General features: G+C 39.2%; 1 protein-coding gene, 1 long non-coding RNA gene and 1 other non-coding gene across 3 annotated transcripts in view; all 3 read right to left on the bottom strand.

Moving 5' to 3' along the window:
* LOC108960654 overlaps positions 1–21,134 on the bottom strand; it is a 38,980-nt gene extending 17,846 nt beyond the window's left edge. Inside the window, exon 1 of the long non-coding RNA XR_005552032.1 lies at positions 20,855–21,134. This is a non-coding gene — a long non-coding RNA (uncharacterized LOC108960654). The remainder of the gene's footprint in view (positions 1–20,854) is intronic.
* On the bottom strand, positions 1,815–13,357 carry LOC104430165. The gene is made up of 13 exons (XR_005552031.1): positions 12,467–13,357; positions 9,252–9,475; positions 8,772–8,835; positions 7,854–8,193; positions 5,796–6,091; positions 5,311–5,391; positions 4,708–4,806; positions 4,026–4,247; positions 3,670–3,858; positions 3,090–3,165; positions 2,697–2,991; positions 2,447–2,568; positions 1,815–2,208 (listed from the first exon to the last, which is right to left on the bottom strand). It is a non-coding gene; the product is annotated as a potassium channel SKOR (transcript).
* A 1,008-nt stretch (positions 21,135–22,142) lies between the features above and the next one.
* Positions 22,143–23,942, bottom strand: LOC104451999 (serine hydroxymethyltransferase 3, chloroplastic). Its single transcript, XM_018875301.2, has 5 exons — positions 23,716–23,942; positions 23,499–23,585; positions 23,283–23,390; positions 22,872–22,944; positions 22,143–22,782 (listed from the first exon to the last, which is right to left on the bottom strand). The coding sequence occupies exons 1-5, from the start codon at positions 23,908–23,910 to the stop codon at positions 22,709–22,711; spliced, it is 537 nt and encodes a 178-aa protein (XP_018730846.2). The 5' UTR covers positions 23,911–23,942; the 3' UTR covers positions 22,143–22,708.
* Between the last annotated feature and the right edge of the window lie 476 nt (positions 23,943–24,418).

The raw sequence follows: 24,418 nt of genomic DNA, 5'->3' as shown, positions 1-24,418 counted from the left end.
ATGACCGGTTCTAGTTGGATCGGGAACTTACAAAGTATGACTCTTCATTCGAATTTGTCCCCAACTCGATGGTGGAACGGCTAATTCCGGAACCTTGCGTGGTCATTGATCGTTAGATATATCTAAAAGGCTGCTCAAGTTTATCAACTCAGAAAAAGCTTTCGTGCGCTCTTTAGTTGCTTCATAATGGAAATCAACATGTAATCCGACCGAAAGAATTGTCCCGTCATTTCCATGCGTTTGTCTATTTAGAACGTTCAGCAAAATCAACATAATTCTTCTCTGCACTTTTCATTGGGCGATTTTTCTATTTAAGATAAAAAGCATGAAGAGAAAAGTTTCGCCTTTTTATTTATTTTATTTATCAATGAATATAGTATATAGAATAAAAACAAGGATAGTATTCTTATTTCCTGTGTACCCAAATTTCGATGCCTAGTACTCCATAAATCGTTTAGACTTCATAGGAACAATAGTCAATTTTAACTTAAATGGTTGTAGAGGAGTCTCACCTTTTTTATCGACATGTACAATATCTTTTCCGTTGATGTGACTTGCAATTTGTACTTGAGTTCCTTCTATATTTGTAAGTTCGATTAATTCAGTTGCTATCGTTTATCACTTTGTGAAACGAAACTATATTTTTTAATTGTCTTGCTATAAATTCTGCAAGAATATTAGGGCATCCATAATGATTTTTTATTCTTATAATACCAATGTTGCAAATCAGGTAATTCTTCTCTGCAGTTTTATGAAAATTAAATAATTGGATTCAATATTTTATTATCCGAAACCGAGCAATCATATGAACACCAGGATAGCTCCATTATTTTTTGTACTGTTGTTGGTCCTTCCGTTTTCCACATATAATATAGGCCGAATATCACACCCCTTCTGACAGTCTTAATCACCAATTTCTGTCGGCTTCATGGGATTTGGTGAGGCACCAATCCCTTGGTCTGGCCTTGCGGCCGCTGCCACCGCCGCCACCGCCGCCGCTGCCGCCGCCGCCAACGTCCTAAGATGTTACGACTTCCTCGATAAATCTTAGATGAGCATGTCACCAGGGGAAGAGTTCGAAACGTGCTGTAGTCCTTTCTACCTTGTGTTTACGAAGCAACTTGGCCGGATTACATTGCATATAAGTTGACTACTTCTTGTTTTAGACATCTATGGTGATATGGCTTCCACATTTGTTCAGCAGGAGGATCAGGGAGGAAGAGAAAGGATTCTAAAAACAACAATCTGATTTGTCTGATGGAGGGGAAGAGAAGGGTGGAAAGAATTAAGACGAATTAGGAGAGATTAGGAGGGCTTGTTAAAATCATATGTACATTCTAAATCCCTCCAGGGGAGATAAAAAGGGTTTTGTGTATTAATGAACAACTTTTATTTTTACGATCAAATTGTTTCTCTTCTTTTCTTTTCTAGTCAACCCTACTAAGTGTAAGTGATCGAGACAAGTTTCATTGTCCACTTCATTGCATAAGAGTACTTGCCAAGCAATTTCTAACAAAAAAAGCCAACTTAATCAATCAAAATATGTTGATTGCATCTCTTTAAAAAGTTAAGGGACGATATGATTCATTCAACCAGGAAGTTTTGAGACCGAATCACACCATCTATGCACATTCTAAACACTCTAAAAGTGTTTTGCCGAAACCATGATACGTTGGGATGAATGTAAATCAACGTACAGCATGCTACAGTTTTGGTCTGATTTCAGGGACCTTAAAGCACATGCTAACGCTTGTAGAAGTACGTGTTCCGAATCAAACCCAGAGAGGAGAGAACCGCATGAGTCGTTGTGACCAGAACTGGAATGTGGATCACCTGATCACTCAATCAATCCCTCGACCAAACATCAAGAAACTCATGAAGAGTGCGCCCAAACACATGCGAATGATGCAAAATAATATTTACAACAACGTGTATAGTTTCTCAACATAATAGCTGGTGAAAATTATTCCTGCGTTTCGGTAATCAAATACAGCTTCTGGCCCTCACTTATCATGTCCGTATCAAGAACTTTACCTGCATCTTCAGATAATACACAATTGGCGGACGGAACATTTAACTGCCCCGATGCATTTCTTATGAGCTCCTCGATATTTTCAGGGACCCACAACACAATCCCATGTCTTCTATGCTCCTGAGGATCCCACGGATGAAAAGGATAAACTGTACATTTTCTTGAATGCAGCTTATCTGTAAAGGATGGACAGGTGAAGAGTTCACGTCAGTCTAAAGCTCAATCAGGTAACAGTAAGAACCGGGCAAGGTAATGAACTCAGACTGCGCATTATAAGCACAATGAAGGTAACGATTGCGGACATTTCTAAATCTAATTGATTGCTTCCCACTAATCATGTCTATATGAAATTTCTTCATCTCTTTCTAGGATCTTACACACATCCTAGCAACTGCTGATAAGGTTTGCAGGTACCTGTGGTTTCCCGAAAGCTGTCCTGAAACTCTAACATTTCAGAGGATTTTGCAGATTCCAGCAGCTTAACCAAATTTTTGTTTCCACATTTTCGACATTCGTCAAGCGGTGTGTTTCCCCATCTGCATGAACAAAAGAGTTGATAATTGCACTTGCGAGATCTCGAAAAATGCTAGATTAGTTCTATAAGATGTTTGAAGCATCCGATCATTCAGTGCAAGAAAAATGGACACTGAAAGTCTGAATATACCTGTCCTTCAAGAAAACACTAGCCCCTGCTTCTAGAAGCAGCTTTGCCATCAGATATAGCCCTTCTGAGGCAGCTACATGAAGTGGGGTTCGGTGGTCATAATCTTTAGAGTTAGGATCTATGCCATTAGCCAAAATTCTTTTAAGAAAATCGGAATCGCCCCTTGCCACGGCTGTACAAAGAAAACTACCGGCATCATCTATCCTTAGAGATGCGCTTTCTTTAACAAGTAATGAAGCAATTCGATCATTTCCATTCTTGATAGCTTCTAGAAGGGCCGTGTTCCCGAAATCATCTACAATGAAATCAGCTTGGCAATGTTGGTGTGAAAAGGGTATAAATTATAGTTTAAGGAGGACAGAAGAGCCAGTTCACATTAATGAGGAAACAAACCTTTTGTGTTGACATCTACTCCCTCTTGAACAAGAAAAAACACAATATCCTCGTAGCCTCTCGCTGCTGCAAGATGCTGAAAACAGAAAGACGCATTCAAAGTTCCAAAAAACTGTGAATTAGGAAACACAATGCCTCCACATTGAAAGGTGGCCTTCACAACTTAAAATTGGTATATAAGAGGTTTCCTGGCTACCTTGAAGATGGCATTAGATATCTATATAAAAACCTTGGACCTTGTTACTAAGGTATTGTGGTAACTGTGAAGGTGAAGATTGCCAAATCTAACAAATTGACAAGTGGGAAAAAATGCAGTGGATGTTCAAATGTCAATTTCTGCACACAATTTGACATAGTAGTTGATAATGACTTATTCCTACTAATTTCACCACAATCGTCCTTTCCTTAACCCTAAAGACACTTGCATCGAAACATCAGGAGCACCTTCACAAGACCACACTGATAACGCAAGCGGATTAAAAGTATATCCTCTTTGTGATTTGGGTCCCATCACTTGATAAGGAGATGTACCTAAAAAAATAAAAATAAAAAAGAAGTAATTCAAAAGCTCAATTCATACCAGGGGTGACCTTCCATCATAATCTGTCTTGTTGAGATCCGCCCCCGCTCTGACTAAACTTTTTAGCTGACGGAGGTCCCCATGAAAAGCTGCACTATTTACCCTCAAAGCAAGTTCTGCTTCTTGCTTTCCAATATGAAATGAGATGTCTGACTCCAATTGCTTGAGTCGGAGATTAGATTCCCTTAACTGCAAGCATATGCAGCAAAAAATTCCTATATGACTGTTGTAATGTGAATCACAGAGCATCTGAAGACTCTGAGAATCTTCTACTAATGTGATATTTCAAAAATGGATTACACACGAAGAGCAACAGGAGCAAACACATTTTGTTCTTTCAAACACAATTACATTACCTCTAAAAGGTTATTTAAAATCTTTCTCCCGTCATGGAAATAAATCTCGAGGATATTCGACAGAGACTGTTTATCAATCCGCAGAAGCCGACACAGTTCACAGACTCGGACTGTATAAGGCTGAGGAATGTTGCAAAGAATGGAGACTTGGCCAAATGAGCTGTTAGGTTGTAAAAGTGAAATGGTTTCTTCAGATCCATCCTCTCCTATGCCAACCTCCTCCTGTAGAAGTTCTTACCAAATCATGAGCTGTAGCTATTATCATAATGTTCCTATCCAGCCAACTGAACAAGAACATGGACGTTTATGGTAAATGAGATATCATCACGGGGACTAAAAACAATTTAAGTAATGGCAAGGTCATAGTGAACCATGTAAGCTATTGTTAATTATTACTGTAATCTGGAGACGTCTTCTCGTTTGATGCAAACAAAGGAAAATCATTAGTGCATTGAATGTGAAAAATGCAAAACTTAAAGGCCCAGATATTTGATTTTGTCAGGACCAACAATACAGCAACCCAAGAGCGCAAGGGAATGAAAAAGTTTGGACAATCAAAGTAAAAGTTACTAGATGAAGAGATGTAACAAAGACCTTTAATAGTGGAAGAAAGAGAATTATTGCTCAGAAAGAGAGATACAAATGATAAATGTTAAAGAAGCCAGAGGTTACAAAACCATACCAAGTGACCATGACAAACAAAGTAAAGCTGATCCACCACGTTTCCTTGCTCCATTATCACTTCTCCTGGGAGAAAAAATTCTTCATGGAGCTTAGTTACCTGCGAAAGAGACATAATAATGACTTCACATTTACTCAGCTGAAAGTTGTCTTTAAAATACTATGAGTTCTCACTTTGACCATTTCCCAAAAGCGATATTCAGTGCCATGATCTTTTTATTCTGCCACCCTTCTAGCTTGCAATTGATATCGAATCCTCCCACACCAATACCAAGTCCTTTCAGTGCCCAAACTCCAATAGTCATGGAAATGCTGAACGCCAAGAGGATTCAAAATCCTCTAGTCATTAGCATCTCTTTGAACACTATATGTCTGTGCAACTAGATATTATGTTACTCATCTGTCTATGCTGCTTAACAATCTATTAATATAATTAGGTCTAAAGGGAAGGCAAAGAATTGTGAATTATATTTCTTGTTATTTATCATATCAAAGGCTGTAGACAAAATTATACCCAATTTTTCTATAATGACTTGGAGCGATTCTGTTTTATTCACCTTCTGTCAATCAAACATGTGCAGCATATAATCAAAAAGGAACTCACAACTTGGTTAATGAAGTCAGATGAGCATCCATTGAAAAGAGCGACCTGCTCTATGCATGGCATATACAATGTCTGAGAGATCTGCAGGGAATGAGAAAATAGCTCTTCACGATATCTGGTAACCATAGCATGAGAAAAACATCTTTCTTCGGTAATGCTGAACTCCCTATTGTTGTGTAAATATCAAATCTGGAGCAAATCCTAAATTTTTGAAACAATTCCGCATACTGTATATTGTACATAGGAGAAGATAATCAGCATGCTAATATCACCATGATGGAGTCAGAAATGCTTTTGATTAGTGAAGCATACAATACTCCATATTTCCCTGATAAAAGGCCATTAAAGTAAATGACAGCTCCCAAGTACTCGTAGGATACTAAATAAAAAAGCATGTCAGCATGTTGCAACTGAAACTGCAAAGATTTTAGATACAGAGAAATTAAGGATGCTCTGACAGGTAATAATCACTAGCTGCATATTACCTTTGCACGGATGGAGATTGGGATATCCTGAATAACAGCAGCTTCAGTGTAGCTACTCTCATACTGCAAACGTACATGGCCTTTGATCTGATTACGAATATCCCTTCCAAGTTTGTTCCGGTTCATGTACTTTATGAGATCTGTCATTTTATCCCTGAATTTCTCAGTTTTTGATCCTTTCACAATCAAAGCTGTCATGTTACCAATCAGGTAGGCACCAAGAATCATGTCAAATGACACATAAACCATTATAAATATCATTTCCCTCAAATTGACAGCATGTATTTCTCCATAGCCTGTTGCAGGAAAAGTACACACATCAGCTACCTTGTGAAACATGTAAGAAATCAAGGATCTTAGTGGATGAATGCAAAAACAGTAATGCCATGCCAAATTCAGATCCCCTGTTGAGGATCACATCCACAGCTGATATCCGAATATCAATAATTTTAGGCTAATTAAAGAATTTTAAAGATAATGCAAGTAAAAGAACGATCAAATAGCTATTCAAGCAAAGGCTTGCCAGAAAAAAAATAAAGAAAAGATGGACACCGAGCCAATGGGATGAAACAATGTATATAATTGATCAATTTCCTTCTACAATGGATTGCCCAATGACGGATTTTTCCCCAAAAGCAGCATTTCGGAGAAGATATAATTTGAAGAAATAATGGGCTAATGATTCATAGAGCTTTTCATAACTTTTACACTGTTTTAAAGCTCAGCTGTATAGATGCGTAAATAGGTCCTTTGTTTTTATTGTAAAATAAATCATTATTCATTTAATATAATTTCCTGAATTTACTAACAAATGTCATTTTCAGGCAGTTTTTACAGGTTTACTTCGCGTTAGCATGGCTCGTTATGACTTAATATTGGTGGCGGAATCCTGGATCATTCCCGTCCAGTTGAGAAGTTTTATAAAGTTTTGACTTGGTGAGTTAGGAGTGATGCTCATTAAAGATGACTTGACCTATTCCCTAACCCTAATCTAATTGACTGGGTGTCGGCCGCCGTCAATCGGTAGGGTTTTGATCCATGTAGATATACAATGAAACTGAATTTAACCATTTCTCCCTGACACGCAGCAACATGTTTACTGCCGATTCCCTACACCCAAATTACCACATGGCACGATCCTGTCCGCTAACCATCTTCGGCCGCTGTCAATTGGTAGAGTTTTGACACATGTAGATATAGAATGAAACTGACTATTGGAGTTTTGGCCGCTGGCTCTTTATTTCTTCTAGACTGTTGGACTCCTCCATTTCGGTATTTCCGAACTTAGGGACTTCGGTGTCGAACTGTTAAGAAGTTCCCACAACAAATTTCTGTCGACTTCTCTTGACTTCCATTGATTCTAACTAACTTGGCATTCCTCACCTGCTTCCTGCATTCGAGTCTACTAGAATTGTTCGCTCCTCCTCTAGTGCCCTCTTCACTTCATCTCACTTACAGTGTTACAATTGTGTGACGCTAATCCTTCCGCAAGCAAAGGTACCTCCGGAGCAAAACTCCTCAACAAACTACTACTTGATTTTCTATTATTGACAAAAAGATTGACCACTTAGCGAATTAGCTTTCGCTATCATTGCCCATTAAGCTATAGTTATTAACATTGTGCTTCCATATCTAGCATATTTTTATCTCAAGGAAAGAACCTAATAATATTGCCCTTTGAGTCAATATTCTTGTAAAAAAAGGACGAAGCATCATATTATTTTTCATTCCCTTACCCGCATGGAATACACAAATGCTATCGTTTTTATCATGCAGACTCATTCTTCACATGTGTGACCAGACTAAATAAGTCAGAGCTGTTAACTATAGTATCGATTAGACCTAAAAAAACTGTCGTAGGGAATAAATTCCCCACGATAAATTTACTGGTAGCAGCCCATTTTACTTATTTCAGGCGACTCTGGCCATTTCATCATTCTCTTAGAGCTGCATAAGCCACTAAGCGAAAAAGGAAGACATAATAAAAAATAACAAGCGCATCAAGAGAGTCTTGACTTAGACTTTGCACAAAGAACTGAAATCAGAAGCACGACTTACCAACTGTGGCCATGGTAACAATGGCAAAATATAAGGATGTTAAGTACCGCTTCCAGAAATCAATCTCTCTGAAGTTTGAATAACTGTAATCACCCAACTTCAAGCTTCCAATCCAAGTGTAACCCTCTTCAGAAGAAGGCAGTGTAGTTGCTAGATAGTAAAAAAAGCAGGCAGCCGTGTGTGTGCAGTAAAGTTCCACAACAATAAGTTTCACGATCCTTGTAAACATGTAGTTAATCCGTATGTCCTTCTCCATATGTTGGAAAAATTCTGTGACTTTGCGCACTCGGCTCAACCTAATCCATAGAAGGTATCTGATTTCTTCTTTCTTTCCACCAACCTGTCAGAAACAAATCTTGCAACTTGATCAGATAAAGCTCTACATAGAGAATGAATGAATCATTTTTTCTGGTGAGAAATCATTGTTGCCGCTTATCTTTCTCCAGGTGAAAAGAAAATGAGAAGTCTGATAATTTCCTATTTTATACTGAGAAATTCTCCGAACTAATTTCACCAGCACGAATTCGTAAACCTGAGAATATGGAACTAACAACCAGAGTCAGTCAACAGCAATGTTGCATGGTCAGACGTGAATCCCCTTATGGATGTATGACACTGCATCTCTTAGTAGTATCTTTAGTTAGAGCACTCGTAGTACCATAAAAGGAGATCATCTAATAACAAGACAGTTACAGTTTTCTTTAAAGTTGAAAAGTGATAAAGTGCATTCTAATGGTCAAAGGAGAAATTCAACTGTTTGGTGCCCCGTGACAATATGCTGCAGATTATGAAGTCAAGCTGAAAATCCCACTCCCAACCATATTATTCATGCATAGAAGATGCCACCCATAGAAGAAAAATACTTTGGGTGTAGTATCGCCCTGAATGGCTGAAGATAACTTCAAAGCGAGGGATTACCTTATATATGATATCCCAAGGCAAGCAACCTAGAAAGTCCACAATGAAACTAGATTTCAAGTACCTACAAGAAAGCCAAAGGAAAGAAGCGTGATTTATTTACACCTATTAGATGACGAAATCTTATGCTTACCCAACAAAAATTGCCCAACCTTCAATAAGCTTTGAACTAGTAATAATCGGTCATTTGTAATTTTTTAATTACAATAAAGCTGAAAATTTTCCCTTGTGATTAAATTAAGCTCTATTCATTTTATTTTCAGTTCTGCAAGTGCTTGCAGGTATTGGAATTCTTATGGTCTTAAGTCATCTCCTTTTGATTGCTTATATCTTAAGATTGAACTTAACCAGTAATGTTGTGTGTAGATAAATTACGTAGCTCTATAAGTTGTAAGGAAGTCTACTCGCAAATTGTACCTAATTATCACAAGGCAATCATCCTAGTGCGTGTAAAAAGTAGACAACAGATAGAGAACTGACCGTAGAGCAATAGGAGTGCGCTTGTAGACCATTCGATAGGTCTGTGTGTCTCTGTAAGCAAGCAAGAACTGCAAAACAATGTCAAATAGAAAAGCAACCTGTCCAATAATGTCTAATATAAAGAGATTCTCTGGCAATCCCCTGAAGAAGCCAAACTCCAATGGCGTGAAGAAGGATGAGTAGAGAGCCCACAGAAGTATGAATTTTTCCAAGCCCGATAATACCTGCATTGTGTCTCGCAATTTAACTTCAATGCATAAATACATAGCTAGGAAATTGGAAGGCCTCATTCATGCACAGAAGAAAGCTGATTGATCACTTGTGTCCACATGCGGTGACTAATAAAAGTAAAAGTTCAAAAGCTTAAGAAATTCTCATTGTCTGGAAAACGATTATCAGAAAAGGGGAAAAATGCACAAAAAATAAAAATAAAAACCGTCTCTCTGTTGCCAAAAGAACAAGCTATGTTCCTGTTAATATACCAACATGATTTAAGGCAAATACACGTAGATAACCCAACCAGAGGGGCTGATATAGCTTATTTCTACTAATTGCCGTAAGGATATGATTATTCTTTTTTCTCTAGCATTGCTACTATACCCAACACTGCGCTGATCATCTGGTAAACTTGGGGACTATTGATGAGATCAATAAAATGCAAAAAGGGCATTAAGGTACAAGTGTTGCTCTATTTAGAACCTACAAGCTTGTAATCGTTTGAGCTTCTATTTGTCATTGACTTGAAAACTCGATGGTAGACAACCAAAGTGTCCAAATTGCAAGCGTTGTATTGATAATCTCATACATTTTATTTCAGCTCTCTAATCCAACCAAAGCACGGCCCCATTAATACCCACTCGTGATGATGCGAAATATCTTCGCAATTCCAAAATGTTACATTCTCCCTGGATAATCTAGAGGAAAAAAACTTGAAGCCACAAAATCTTTCATAGTATTCACAGTGTACTAATAAGTGACAGGGAGGAGAAACCGATTTTAAAGAAAGAAGAGAATACAAATGGAGGAGGAAGTGTTTATAGAAGGGATAAAGCGCCTCCTAGTGCACAGTTTTAGAGGATACGAAAGGGCAAAAGTAGAGTGGCAGAACATAACCGCATGTCGTGCTTATTGTCATATTAGCAGTGTTCCACTTACTCCATCATGGACTTTACCCTAGCCAAAATAGTTTTCTTTTTTCACCACAAGTTTAAGAATAATGTGTCGATAAATATCAGCGTAAATGTTTTCTTGGCGAGTATAGAAATCGAACAAATCATATTGATTTTATTCCTTGAAAGTCTTATATCTCAATTGTATTATTAAATCAAAGCCTATTGAGTCTTTAAAGAAGTGATAAATGTCTAACTATTTAACATTTTCAAAGTAGATATTAAAATGTTAATCAAGTCTTGCTGTTCTCAGTGATTTTATATTTAAAAATAACTTAAAAATTAATCGCTCCTTTAAGAACAAGACAAACCTTAAAATTCATATCCTATTTGTAGTTACAATCTATGAATAAAGGTAAATAGAATCGATCTTACGAAGTAGATTTCAAGTCAGTTTCTCTAAAACCCGCTTCTCCTAAAATCAACTTTCGATCCACGAGCAACATACCCACTTTAACTAAAGAAGTTGATCAAAAAACATATCAAAATTTATCAAAATTTAGTGGCAAAGATTTCCATTAATTATTTAGAATAGCTACGCAACCCCTTTGGCATACAACCAATGTTGTAGGAACAACTCTATATAGAGAATATCGCCTCTGACAAAGCAGTGATGTCATCACATCTTGTAAATAAATATTTTGTAGCTCATGAGTAGTGATTCCCTTGTCTTTGGCTTCATAGGTCAGTTGATTTGGACTTAAACAAAGATAAAAAGTACTCTTTGGCTTTTTGACCCTTTGTCAGAAATTAATATATAATTTAATTTTCAGAAAATTATGAAAAAATTATTAATGAATCTACAAGTGAAGATTTTAATGTCATCAAAGTATAAATGCGTGTGCTGGAAATTTTAAACTAAATTAAATATAAAAATCAATCCAAAATAGATTTGGATTCTCTTAGAATATCATTTCGGGGGTCCTCGGACGTTCTGACAGAAGATCACATGTGGAAGCACGTGCAGGCCAATGTGAAATTCCGAAAACTGTCCCTTTCTTGGTCAGGAAAGGAAGAGAAAGAAACAAAGGAGAACAAACAAATCGAGCAGTCGCTCAACTCATGCAGTTGTCGTCGAGCAGGAACATGGTGACTTCACGTAAACAAGGACAGCCAAGCAGAGAATCACCGTGCCAAGTGGGCAAGTCACCAACCAGCAAGATGGGGTATTTAAAAAAGAAAATCCCATGTCTGCCTAATGATCTGCTCCGAAAATGGGGTATTCACAGACACCAACGTCAGACAGATCAGCAGCAAACGGTGGTTACATTTACTAGTTTTACCAACGAAGGCTCAATCACATACTTATGTTGGAACCCTTTTGAGTCCTCATTTATATTTTTCGAAAAGTAACAAATACGACATATGAATGTTCTTTAATCACTAGGTCGGAGAAGGTGAAGGTGGAGGACGATGGAGTCGTTTAATTTTAGTGGTGGAGTTCATCCATGCTTAGTAGAAAGATAAGAACAAAAATCTAAGATTGTATTGAGGGCTAGATTAAGATAAATAAAAATAAAAAGTACTTTCCTTTGCTTGGGAAGTTGACTATCATAGGGGGCTTGAAATTAATAAATGATGTCGGGGAGGACGCTTGGCATCCCCACTCTTTTTTCTTCTTTTTTTTATGGGACAGGAACAGAGTTGGGGGCTGGGCAAACGCTGGCCGTCCGATCGGATTGGAGTCGGAGCCAAGTGTGAGGCGAGGATGGCATGACCCAACTGGAGGGCCTACAGTAACTGTCCATAGACCGCTCCAGTAAGCACCCGCCACGTGTACGGCGGCGACGGGCGCGCGTTCGGTTGTTCCACCAGAAACACAAAATCAATTCCGGATTCCCAAGCAATCAACATCAATCCCGCCTCTATCTACTTCACGTCAAAATCGAATCCTATTGGCGCTTCGTGAATTTTGAAGAGAGAGAGATAACGCGAGACGACAAATCGTCGAGCGTCCGTTTCATCACCCCTCCGATCTCAAAAAATATCAAGCCAAGCGTCGCCATGCGCAGACCTCATGATGAAGAGAGAGAGAGAGATCGTGACCTGTTGTCGGGGTGGATGACGAGGCCTCTGAAGAGGTCCCTGATGCCGTTGATGACGGTCTCGCGGCTGAACTTCCGGCTAGCGGCGGCGCCGAGCCCTAGCTCGTGGGTCAGGAGGTTGAACTGGCTACCTCTCGACGACTTAATCCGATCCCTCACCTCCCCGACCTCGTACTCCCGCTCGTCCTCCTCCTCGTCCTCCTCCTCCTCCTCCGATTCTCTTCCTCTCTCGCTGCGCTTCACTCTCCCGCGCGCCATCTCCTCTCTCGCCCGCGTATTTCTTCTCCGATCTCAACCGCGCGGAATCGGAACGCCAGCTCGGTCCCTTCGGATCGAGAGGAGGAACGAATCGCATCCGCCGCGACGCTCCCGATCCTGCACCCCGATCGCCACTCCTATCTGCAACGAAGAAGGCGAGAACACAGAAAGAGTATTGAGGACATGAGGAGGATCCCATGGCGGAAATGGAGCCTCGATGTTGTGGATAGATAAGGCACATCGCTCGCAAGTTGGCAAAGGGCCAGACGAGACCTGACGTGACGTGACGTTTCCTCTTCAAAGATTTCGATGAGATTGAGGAAAAGAAGATCGAATGTGGCACACAGAGAAAGTTGCGGAATGCTATCTTCACCTTTGCCGACACGTCTGTATACGTAATTTTCTGGAAAGAGATAGGGAGAGAGAGAGAGAGAGCGGGAATCACGGGGAAAAGCGGGGAGGCAAGTGACGTCAAATCTTCACGAGACCGAGACGATGGCCATGCGTGCGCAAAGGCTTTGGGATTAGTGGTGGAGGAGGAGGAACTTTCTCGGGAAAATGAGAGGGAAAACGAGGCGGGGGAAAATCTCGAGAAGCTAGTTGGGGACGCAGCGAGCTTGGAAAGTGTTGGGGACGTGGAGGTGGATGATGCCGCAAGTGTTTCTGCGGGCGTTTATATACACGCAGAAGAAGCAGCCATCCCATCCACTGCTGACGTAAGCGTGAGAATGATTTATCTGGTATTTTACCATACAACGCCAAACGTGTACGGGGGCAATTTAATGTGAGAGATCAGGGATAATTGATTTTAAGATGGCTCGATTTTTACTCAGAATCTCCAATAAATCGAGCAAGGTGGGTTTTCAATATGCAAGGCGAGAAACTAGACTGACTTGTTTTGAAACTGGAAAATTTTTATGAGTAAGAGTTAGGGGTGAGTGGTTCTAAATTTCTTACGAGTTTTATTCGGAACCTATCCTTGAGTACATGTTTCTCATTTTTTGAAACATGAAATTTACTCGTTAGAACTTGGAACCTAAAATATATCCTATCACTTGTCAGAAGTTGGAACGTATTATTATTATTTTTACTTTTAGTTAAACAAAATGAAATTGAACGCAACAATAATAAACAAATTTGTCATTCATCAAAGAGAATATAAAATGAACAAAACTATCGATAGAGGAAAATGAATTCTTGGCAAGGAATTCAACTAAATAAAAGTAGGGGGCGAGCAATTCTAGATTCCGTACAATTCTATGTAGAACTTGGAATCTATCCATTGAAAGAGTTTTCTCATTTTTTTTTTTTTAATTTGAAATCTACCTTGCATACCCTAAAACTTGAAACCTACCCCTATCACAATCTCCAAAGTCGGTTTCAGGATCTACCTAAGTTTCACATATATTATTATTTGAACGATTAAAATTTACTAACTATAACTTATATTTAGACACACAAAAAGTATGAACGTTAATAAAGTAAAAATCTTAGCCATAAAATGGAAACTCGGACTAGTACTTCTAGATTATACACTCATCATCGAATGATATGGAATATTGGATGATTGCACAAAGATATGGACCAAGAAGAATATTAAAACTTTTTAGATTCTAGGTTACAGGTTACAGTATCCAGGTTCCAAATTCTTCCAACTAAGAACCTATAACCTACCTATTAAAACAGGTTCCTCATTTTTTGAAAGAACCTACCCTACATACCTTGGAACCTGAAACCTATAGGTTTTTATCGGTCCGATTCTCAGATTTCAAGTTCTACCCTGGAACCATGCTCATCCCTAGTGCGAGTTTTCCAACATTAAATATAAATAACTTACTAATTAGGTTTACTTCAAAACAAAACATAAAAAAGAAAAGATTAAGAAATCTTAGCTATTCATTGGTCTGATCCGGTTTGGTTCTCAGGTTAGATTAGATCGATGCACACCCCTTGTAAGAGACGTGCATCAGGGAAAAAAATAATAATGTGTAATCTAGTGATTTCATATGATTGTACCGCCAATCATTAAGTCTATTTGTATTAATTACCGAGTGATGTTAAAATGAAACGCACCTCTTAGAAAATTAAAGCCACTTGATGGTGCGCGGCACGGGTACATCAACATTACGCAATGTGCTTTGCCGTATCGAATTCGGAGCCTTTTCATTATATTGTGAAAACGTGTTTACAGTTGGATTATGATAATGATAAGTGCAGATGCGTGCAAGATGATGGCTCTTGAAAAGGCTGGAGCGAGGCTGGAGTTAACGTAGAGTAGGCATTTCTTACTTACGGTTTTGCCCGGTAGACGATGAGTTGTAGATGGGACAGAATGAGTTTAAATATAAGGGGCTGGTATTCAATAACACTGACCTTGCTTACTAATTACGTTGACCCAATGATTAAAATATATGTGACGGAAATGATGAAATAGGCTATGGTTCGGTCCTGACGTGCCACATGTTTTTGACTATCAAATTTAGAGTTTTTCATATTTCAAGAGGCGACGACCATCGCATCAAGTTATCACAAGTATACGGAATGATGGAACTAAGCAAATAAAAGCAAGGAAAATATTTGGTTGGCGAAAAACCCGCTATTAGCCGATTGCTTTGCTTTGAATTCACTAGATACAGAACTTAAACATTGAAAGGGATGCATATCGCACGGACAAATTCTGTTTAGCATTCTTTCGGCGGATCAATCCTCATCCCATACAAACAACTGTTGGAAACGCTCCTCTAGTTTGTGGCCAAGAGAAAATATTTTCATAAATAAAATAATTTGTATCGTTTACAAAAAAAAATAAAACTTGAAAATGTTTAAATAAAATTCTTATTGATGTGAAAATATTTTTCATTAGCTAATTATGTGAAGCAATATAAGAGATCTTTTCTTTTTGGATTTTTTTTTTCCAAATCTTTTACTTTTCGCGAAACATACAGAGTCTTAGTAGTGACACATTACACCGTGTTTGTCATTCCAAATAAAAAACCCTAGCAAGTGATGATTTTCTACCTACTTAATATTTAAACCATCCAATAAGGATTTGCGCTTATGCCTTTGACCTTAGCTATGATAAGGGGTCATGTATGCCCGGTTTTGGTTCTAATGGAGTACATAGTTTTGTCTTCTCTTATATAGAAAAAGAAGTCAAGACATACTACACGATTTCATTACATTGATCTCCGATTTCGAAACTCCTCTTCTATTTTTTCGATGCATTGACTATTCGGAAATAATAAAATCTAGATTCTCGATATTTTAATATTATATGTCTAGATATATATTTTCGACAAAGGGAAAGGGCAAATTTTGCATTTGCATGCTACTTGTGAGTTGTGACTTATCTATGGAATAAGCATATCATATTAGCTACGTATTAATTTCATATCCTGTAGACCCTCTTTATAATCTCTTAGGTTGCCAAAAAACCTATACCGGCAACGATTTAAGTAGGCCAATGAAAAAGGTATAACAGTTGGGGGAAGTGGAATTAGATTCTCATTAGGCCATATCAAATAGACAAAAAAGGGGAGAAGTGCCAAAAAATTCCTAAACCTTTTGTCTTTGTGCCAATTTAGTCTTAAACCTTTTTTTGATACCGATTTAGTCTAAACCTTTTTACATTGTGCTAATTTATTCCTTTCCGGCCAATTTTGGCTGGATTTTCTTGGACAGACTGACAGCCGGGCGACGTGGCATGATCGGTGCGCGTGGACAACTTTTAATAATATTTTAATAATTTTTTTCTTCTTTTTCTTTTTTTCTTCCTCTAGCTAGTTGCCGGAGCTCGGCGACCAGCCAGAGGCGATGGCCGGCGAAGTCAAGGTCGACCTCGCCGGCCACCACACCGGTGGCCGCGAGGGCAGCCTTGCGAGGGTCGAGCTTGGCCCATGGTCGGCGAGGCTCGACCCCTGCCAAATCCGGCAAGGGTGAGCCTCGCTCGCCCGGCGGGAGGCTGCCCTCGCGGGATCTGGCGAGGGTTGAGCCTCGCCCATGGTCGGCGAGGGCGAGGGCGAGGAGGCGGCCTTGCTGCAGTCGCGCCATCCCTTGCTCGCACGCCTGTCTGCGCATCTTCGCCTCTCACGCTCGTCACCGTGCCCCGCTCGCCGTCCGTCGGAGCTAATCCAGCCGCTTGCCGTCGCCGTCGAGTTGGCCTTGGCGGGCGGGCAAGGCTCGCCCTCGCGGCCATGGGCGAGGCTCAATCCTCGCTAGATCGGCGGGGCGAGCCTCGCCGCCTAGGCCTCGAGGGCGGCCTCGCGTCGGGCGGGCGAGGCTCGCCCTTGCCGGATTTGGCGGGGTCAAGCCTCACCGGCCATGGGCGAGGCTCGATCCTCGCCGGATTCGGCGAGGGCGAGCCTACCGCCGCTCCTCGCGAGGCCGCCCTCGTCGGCTGTCGCCTCTAGCCAAGCTCCGGCGACGGCTAGAGGAAGAAAAAAAGAAAAAAGAAAAAATATTAAAAAATATTAAAAAATTATTAAAAATTGTCCACGTCAGCGCCGATCAGGCTACGTCAGCCGCCCGGCGTCCAGTCAGCAAAATCCAGCCAAATTAGCCGGAAATGACTGAATTGGCATAATGTAAAAAAGTTTAGGACTAAATCAGCACAAAGACAAAAGGTTTAGGACTTTTTTGGCACTTCTCCCGACAAAAAAGAAAGAATATAAGTAAATCAAGATAGAAGGAAGCTGTATTTTCAATGAATGATAGCACTAACCTAGTAAGAAGAGTGAGACATAACAAACATAATCTCTAGATAGGTTTTGAGCCGACTCCCCCACAAAATGGATTGATCCCCTGAATAAGTTAGCGATTCTTTTATTCAATAAGATCCTAAGCTCCAGCTTCCCATCCATGCTTTTTATCTAGAACATGAGTTTTGGTATCCTTCAAGTTGTTAATAGATTTCGCAGAGCAAAAAAAAAATTGTCAATAGATTTTTTTCAGTTCATATGTAAGTTCCTCTGTCCTGATAGCATTTATATAGATTCTAATTTTCGCTTGGACTGTTTGTTGTATCAAATTTTACGAGGGAGAGAAAAGGGTAAAGTTGAATGTACATAATAGTCTAATCAACTTTTCTTCTTAGCAGGCTGATAATGAAAACCATCACAAGAAGCAAGAGCCAGAATGGCTCGACTCTTTCCTCCAGAATACTTTCTTCGAATCATGTTCGGTGCACCCAATTCGTAGGAATGAGTTAAATAAGTATTGCATCGACTGTGATTCATTTGCTTGTCAGTACTGCATCTCTTCAGGAAGTCATCGCCAACACAAGATACTTAAAATCTACAGACATGTCTACAAGGATGTTGTCTCCCTCTTCTCCATCGAAAAGCATATCGATTGCTCCAGAATACAGGTACCTCCTATGTACCCTACAATTGCAAGTTTCAATACTCATCAATGGTATTTAGCTAAGTATAGGATAGTGTTGATATATACATGATTTGATGATAGACTTTTGCTTGAAAAGGATTTATTGAACCTAAATTTTATTAGGGAAAATTCTGGATGCTTTATTACTCTATTTAAGACATCAAGTGTGCGATGTGTCCGAAACAAGTTGTGATCAAGCCCTCTGTAACAGTGGAAGGCCATTGTTCTGTTAAAAGCTACGCCTAAGTGCAGATGTGGATTATTTTATTATTTAGCTAAAAGAAATGCAAGTAAAGCATGTGATTGATCTAGGAAAGGTTCAGTGGGTGTTTTGGGGTGACTCCCAACTTTTATTCATCTCGACTTAACTTTTATTTTTTGGCAATCGGAAATTGAAATGTTGGAAGCCTTACAAATACTAATGCATTCAGAATTCATTTTATAATTTCATTCATTGAAAAAAGAAACGTGTTCGTGTTAGAATGTAAGTGGAAACTATTTTCTGATTCTTCAGAGTTACTGAGTCATATCTTCTACATATACATTACACAGACGAATGTATAAGCAGGCCATAATAGTCTTATAAGGGGAGGGTTACATGCAAGTAATTAATCAATCAGTACTGAGATATCTTCATCGGGATCTATTCAGTTAGTATTCTGCTCATCTGCTGAGGACAAGTGATGAGAAATTTTATAATTTCATTCCTACAAGATCTTTGTCCACTCACAGTGGCACATGCATAAGGCAAAGCAGATGTACCCAGCAAGGAATGTTATCTGGCAGAAGCAACTTACATTTTTATATATATCTAATAGGTTTTCTGACAAGTCCTCCATGCATGTTAAAGGTGAACACCTTTCGGTACACATAGAGAGATGACATTATGTTTTCAAGATTGCCTGTTAAAGATCGCATTTATAGGATTGGGAGCAGATTGCATTTGAGGTGGCAGTAATGTCGATGCTGTCATTATGATTTTCTGGGATATAGCAAGGCATTATCTTTTTTATTTAAGTACCTTTTTGTCTTCCAAATTTCAGCCATACAAGTCCAACAAGAGAATGGTAATAGCCTTGAACCCTCTTCCCCATAGTGGTCCAACAGCATCAAATGGTAAGACATCCTGTGAGATCTGCAAGAGAAGATTATCGGAACCTGACCTCTATGATTACTGCTCCATTTCTTGCAAGGTAACCATGGCAGAAATACTGGTCAATTAGAATATGCTTGGCTTAATCCCATGTGCATTACACTGAAGAAGTTAAAACTTCAGGTTATGGCTTTTTCGAGAAAAGCCCAAGACCAGGAGCCTCCACATCATTCCGTCCAAGCTCCAACAGAGGAAAAACAAAGTAAAGCTTCTCAACCCAGCAAAGCACCGCACCGAAGAAAAGGGAAGCCTCAAAGAGCTCCGTTCTTTTAAAGTCTCGATGGCACATTTGGAGAAACTTATTCGGTTCTGTTTGGAGAGGACTTCACAATCTTGGTGGTGCTTTGCATATTTAATTTGGATAATAAGCTCAGAATGAACTGAGACTTATCTGTTGTTTTCATCATATACTGTAGACTCTGTCAACATCAGAGTGATCTTGCTTGCTTAAACTCTGCAAACCAATGCTGGTGCTTTGAAACTGGCTATTTAATTTGGATAAGATGCTCAGAATGAACTGAGACATGTCTGTTGTTTTCATCATATACTGTAGACTCTGTCAACATCAGAGTGATCTTGCTTGCTTAAACTCTGCAAACCAATGTTACTCATTCTCCAGGCTCAGGTGGTTGCTATCACTTTGCGAACTAACCCCATGTTGCTTATATATTGTGGTTGAGGTTGTCAGGATACTGGCTGGGTGGAAAAGGCTACCGGTTACTACTCAAAAGCAGGTAGAATTACCATGACTGTTCTCATATTTGCCAGAATAGCTTGTCATAACTACCTTTGGTGGAAGTGATTTCCAAAAGACCTTAGGACATACAATGTCAAATCTTAGGCAGTAGCAATAGCAAGGTATTCAAACATAATCTGGTTAAGTAGGTAAAGATCAAGTTGCCTCTAGAAAAAAGGTGGCTTGGGAATGAAATCGTTGATGGCTGTCAAGTGGGTTGATGAATGCTAACCATACAAGCAAACCTCATAAGGAGAACTCCAAATTTTCGCGTTCATATTGACAAGAAAAACACATTGTTCCTGATCAGTTTATGAGGGTCAGCTCACCTAATCAGCCAACAGAATCCTGAGATACTTTCGGTATCTATCTAGTAACCAACTCAGTTTCTCTCCCACCGCTTTGGAATCGTGCCACGATAGCTTGTCCCGTTGGGATGAGAAACCCCAGAGAGTACCCTGCAACCAAGTTCTATTTCTCCTGGACATCCTTTAGGGTCCCTAAAAACCAGCCTTGAACACAGATTCGCTTGCAACCGAAATTTCACCCTTTCTTTTTTCCGAAGTGACTCGCATGGAGCTCAAACTCGATGTAGATGACCTATCACGTACATAACACTAGCTGTCAAGCTATTGATTTCCATACATTGACTCCAGAAAATAATCAAATTTTCCAGTACCCATTGATCAAGCCATGCAGCACATAGTTCTGCACGGACAGACATCCCAAAACAGTCACACGCACTTTTGCCCATAAAGACGATGAAGTACCCCCAAGATAGATGCTGTTCATTCATAGCGTCAAGAAGAATTAGAGACACCACGAGAACTACGAAAGATGGTAGATAGGGAGATAGATACCGGACATCGGCATTTGGCAGCGTTGAGTGAGTCCGAGGTTTCCTTTTCCTCTGCATTCACCGATTCCATGGAACCCAGGAAAAAAAAAAACACATAAAGAAACAAAGGAAGGTAACAGGGTTCGGTTGGTTGTAACGGAAGCGTGATCACGCCCCAAGAAACAAGTCCACAGGTCACTGAGAATCTCATTCTTCGGCAACGTCAATTCCAAGAGAAAAATTTGCGCTTTGCACCCCATTCATGCCCCAGCTTTCACCTGGCCCCATCAATTCACAGAACGGACTCACTTGAGCATTTGCAAACTTCTCCTGCTAAAGAACCAGCAGTCGTCTGACCCATTTTTTCAATACTTGATATCATTCTGGAAATCCTTTTTCATTCGTCGTCCTCCTCGGTCTTTTCAAAAGTTGTCTAATGTGATCAATCCGACCTAGTTTTTCAATATTTGATATCATTCCTAAACTACGTTTTCATTCGTCGTCTTCCTCGATTTTTTCAGAGGTTGTTTAAGTTGATCTATCCGTTAGATTCACTCACAAAATCTGATAAATTTTCTTATAATTTTATCCTTGTATTTTGTTTATTTGTTCAATCTAATCCCCAATTTTTGCTTCCTTGTTCTGTCTCAATTGCAACATCTCAAATTTAGATATGAGAGCCAAACATGATATGTTAAGTAAATGGATTACACAATCCAAAAATTCAAGAAATATGTTCTTATACAAAATAACACTTGTTCTTATGTATCTTCTACTTGTAACCCAAGAAACATCTTCAATAGTTTAACTAAACAAGTTCATACGCAATATAAACAAGTAAAAGAGTCCATTCATACTTGACGTTTTTATTATTTATCTCGATTAAACATGAAAATATTGGAGCATACATATTTTGTCAATGGATTGTGTTGAAAACTACTAGACATTAAGGGTTATCAAGATTTTTCTTGATGACTATTTTATGGAGTGAAGACTGTTGAAGAGAGAACAAAAATTATACTATTTTAAGGATGAGAACAAGCAAAGTTCAAAGACGAAATTTAACAAAACGAAATGATTGGTCAGTAACCTTCACTCTCGCGTCAACAATGCTAAATATTTAACTGAAGAGTCCACTCAATAAAAATTTTAAAAACTTAAGGACGGCAATGTTTAAAAAAAAGAGTTGAAGATTACGTTATATAATAATAGGCAAAGGTTCCAGGACGATTAATGTCATTATTTCTACTCGCATGCGCACAAACATACTAATCATAGCAAAGCTATAGTTTCGCAACATCATTTCGAAATTTGACTTAGAGAAAAGACAAGATTGATGTTACCGACAAAAGTTTGGTACACAAATCATTGTCATTGCATCGTTTCGCATTTGCGGATCAGGAGAATAGCTATGTTTGAGAAAGAGTTCCCAAAATCTCAGTGAAAACTCCTAAAAAAAAAGCGTGAGAAATGACAGTCCCCGAAGCTTGACCACCTCATTTCTTTTATTTTCTGAACTGTCGACCGGTACACTAAAAACCGTTACTGACAATCATGGCTGGTATAACACTTGCAAAGGAGACAAGGACTTCCCACAGAACCAAAATTGGGACAGCATTCTGCCATCAGTTCCTTTTGTTTTTTTTACCCCAAGCCAAGGTTAGCAGTAAAAATTACAGTCCAGGCAGGGGGAACTGAGTAGTGAGAGCTTCCACTCTCCGACGAAGATCTGAGACTTTTTCCTTCAAAGGAAAGTCGGGAGATTTCACAAAGTTCAGAAAATCTCGAAGCTTTGACGCCGGAGCGGAACGTTTAGCTTCAAGAGTAATTTGAACGCCTTACATTGATAAAATCCGCAGTTGCTTGGAACTCTTCCTCAGTAAAACTTCGGGTTGTGATAGCAGGTGACCCAATCCGTATGCCACCAGGGGACTAGGGCACTTTTGTCACCTTCCGGAAGAAATTGGTTTACTTCAATTGATCCCGACAAACACAGATTTGCATAGAAAAATGTAGTCCAAGTAAAACCACAAACTTACCAGGAACTGAGTTCTTGTTGAGGGTGATGGAAGCCATATCAAGAATTTTCTCCACCCGAGCACCATCGATCCCCTAATAATAATATATGCCATGCTCAATAAGATGAAAAGCTATCGTGTGCTCAGTAGCAGCTATCATCCATCTTAGATTCTCGAAAGATTAACTGGGTTTGAAGAATTGAACATCGCCAAAACCAGAGGACCAGAAATAACTAGAAGTCAACTTTTTGAAGTCCCTGCAGCTAGCTACTTCATTACATTAATCTACAGCTTGCTCCGACAGAATTCATGCAAGGAAATCTGGTCGAAAAGCTTATCAAACTCCAATAGGGGGAAAAAAAGAAAAGGTTAACTATGAGTTCCGACCTATACCTATCGGATCAGTCACTGAAACCAGGGCTTGATACTTACCAGTGGCCGCAGATCTACAAGAACAAGGTGATTATCACTCCCACCAGAAACCAGCTTGTACCCTAATTCAATCAATCGGCTTGCAAGAGCTTTACAATTAGAGACAACCTAAGAAAGCAGCAGGAATTTTTTGTTAAGAAATTCTCCAGAAGGAAAACAGAGTGCATTGATAGGACAAACTTGGACAAAAAAGGACCAGAAAGGAACATCAGATACCTTGTTCTGGTAATCCTTAAATTCAGGCGACTGGGCAAACTTTAAGGAAACTGTAAGTCCCCCGATTGTGTGGTTATGAGGACCACCCTGCATTCACAAGTCAATGTTGCAATGCCACACAATGACTTGAAATATGCTTGTGTCTCTAAGGAACAATTACAACGAAGTAAAGCCAATCGAAAACATCAAGTTGAGCAAAAAGACAATTCCAACAAACCTGTAAGCCTGGGACAACGGCATTATTGATGGCAGATTCTAAATCAACTCCAAGAACTGGCTCCTTCTTGAAAAAGATCATGCCACCTCTTGGCCCTCGCAAGGACTGAACAAGTTTCATATTATCAGAGCTGGCTATTACTGCTTGAAGAGAAAACCTCTTGAGAGAATTCTCAGTATAGTAATTGTTTTTCATCTCAAGTGCACTGATACAGAAAACCTAAACAAGCGAAGTATAGAAAACAAGAAATAAATTGCTTAGCAGGTGCCTCTACGGCACTCATTAACATATTCCGAATTACAATTATATCTAATTATACAGATAAGATCGATATGGCCATAACAATTAAAAATCAATTTTATTTTGTATACTTACAATTAGCGGGGGGCTTTTTAATAATTGGGTTATTTTTTCTATTCTACTTTTTTATGTTCATAATATTAAATTGATTTTATTATTAGAATATTAAATATTAAATTACACATTCTTCTAACAATTTAAACTTTTAAAAAAATTAACAGTGATCTCGCAAGATATGCATGATATCAAAGTGGGAAATCCTGAGTTTGTCTCTCCAATTGCATATTTTCATGCTAAACACTCGGCAAAAAGATCGGATGAAGTATTCCTCAATTACATAATTCCATTCTTAGTACTTTCAATAAAAAAAATCATAATTATTAGGCAAAAAGACTAGACTAAC

Source organism: Eucalyptus grandis, chromosome 6 (genome assembly GCF_016545825.1).
Source record: "Eucalyptus grandis isolate ANBG69807.140 chromosome 6, ASM1654582v1, whole genome shotgun sequence".
NCBI lineage: Eukaryota > Viridiplantae > Streptophyta > Magnoliopsida > Myrtales > Myrtaceae > Eucalyptus > Eucalyptus grandis.
The sequence above is the reverse complement of the archived record's forward strand: the minus strand, read 5'-3'. Positions and strand labels throughout refer to the sequence as shown.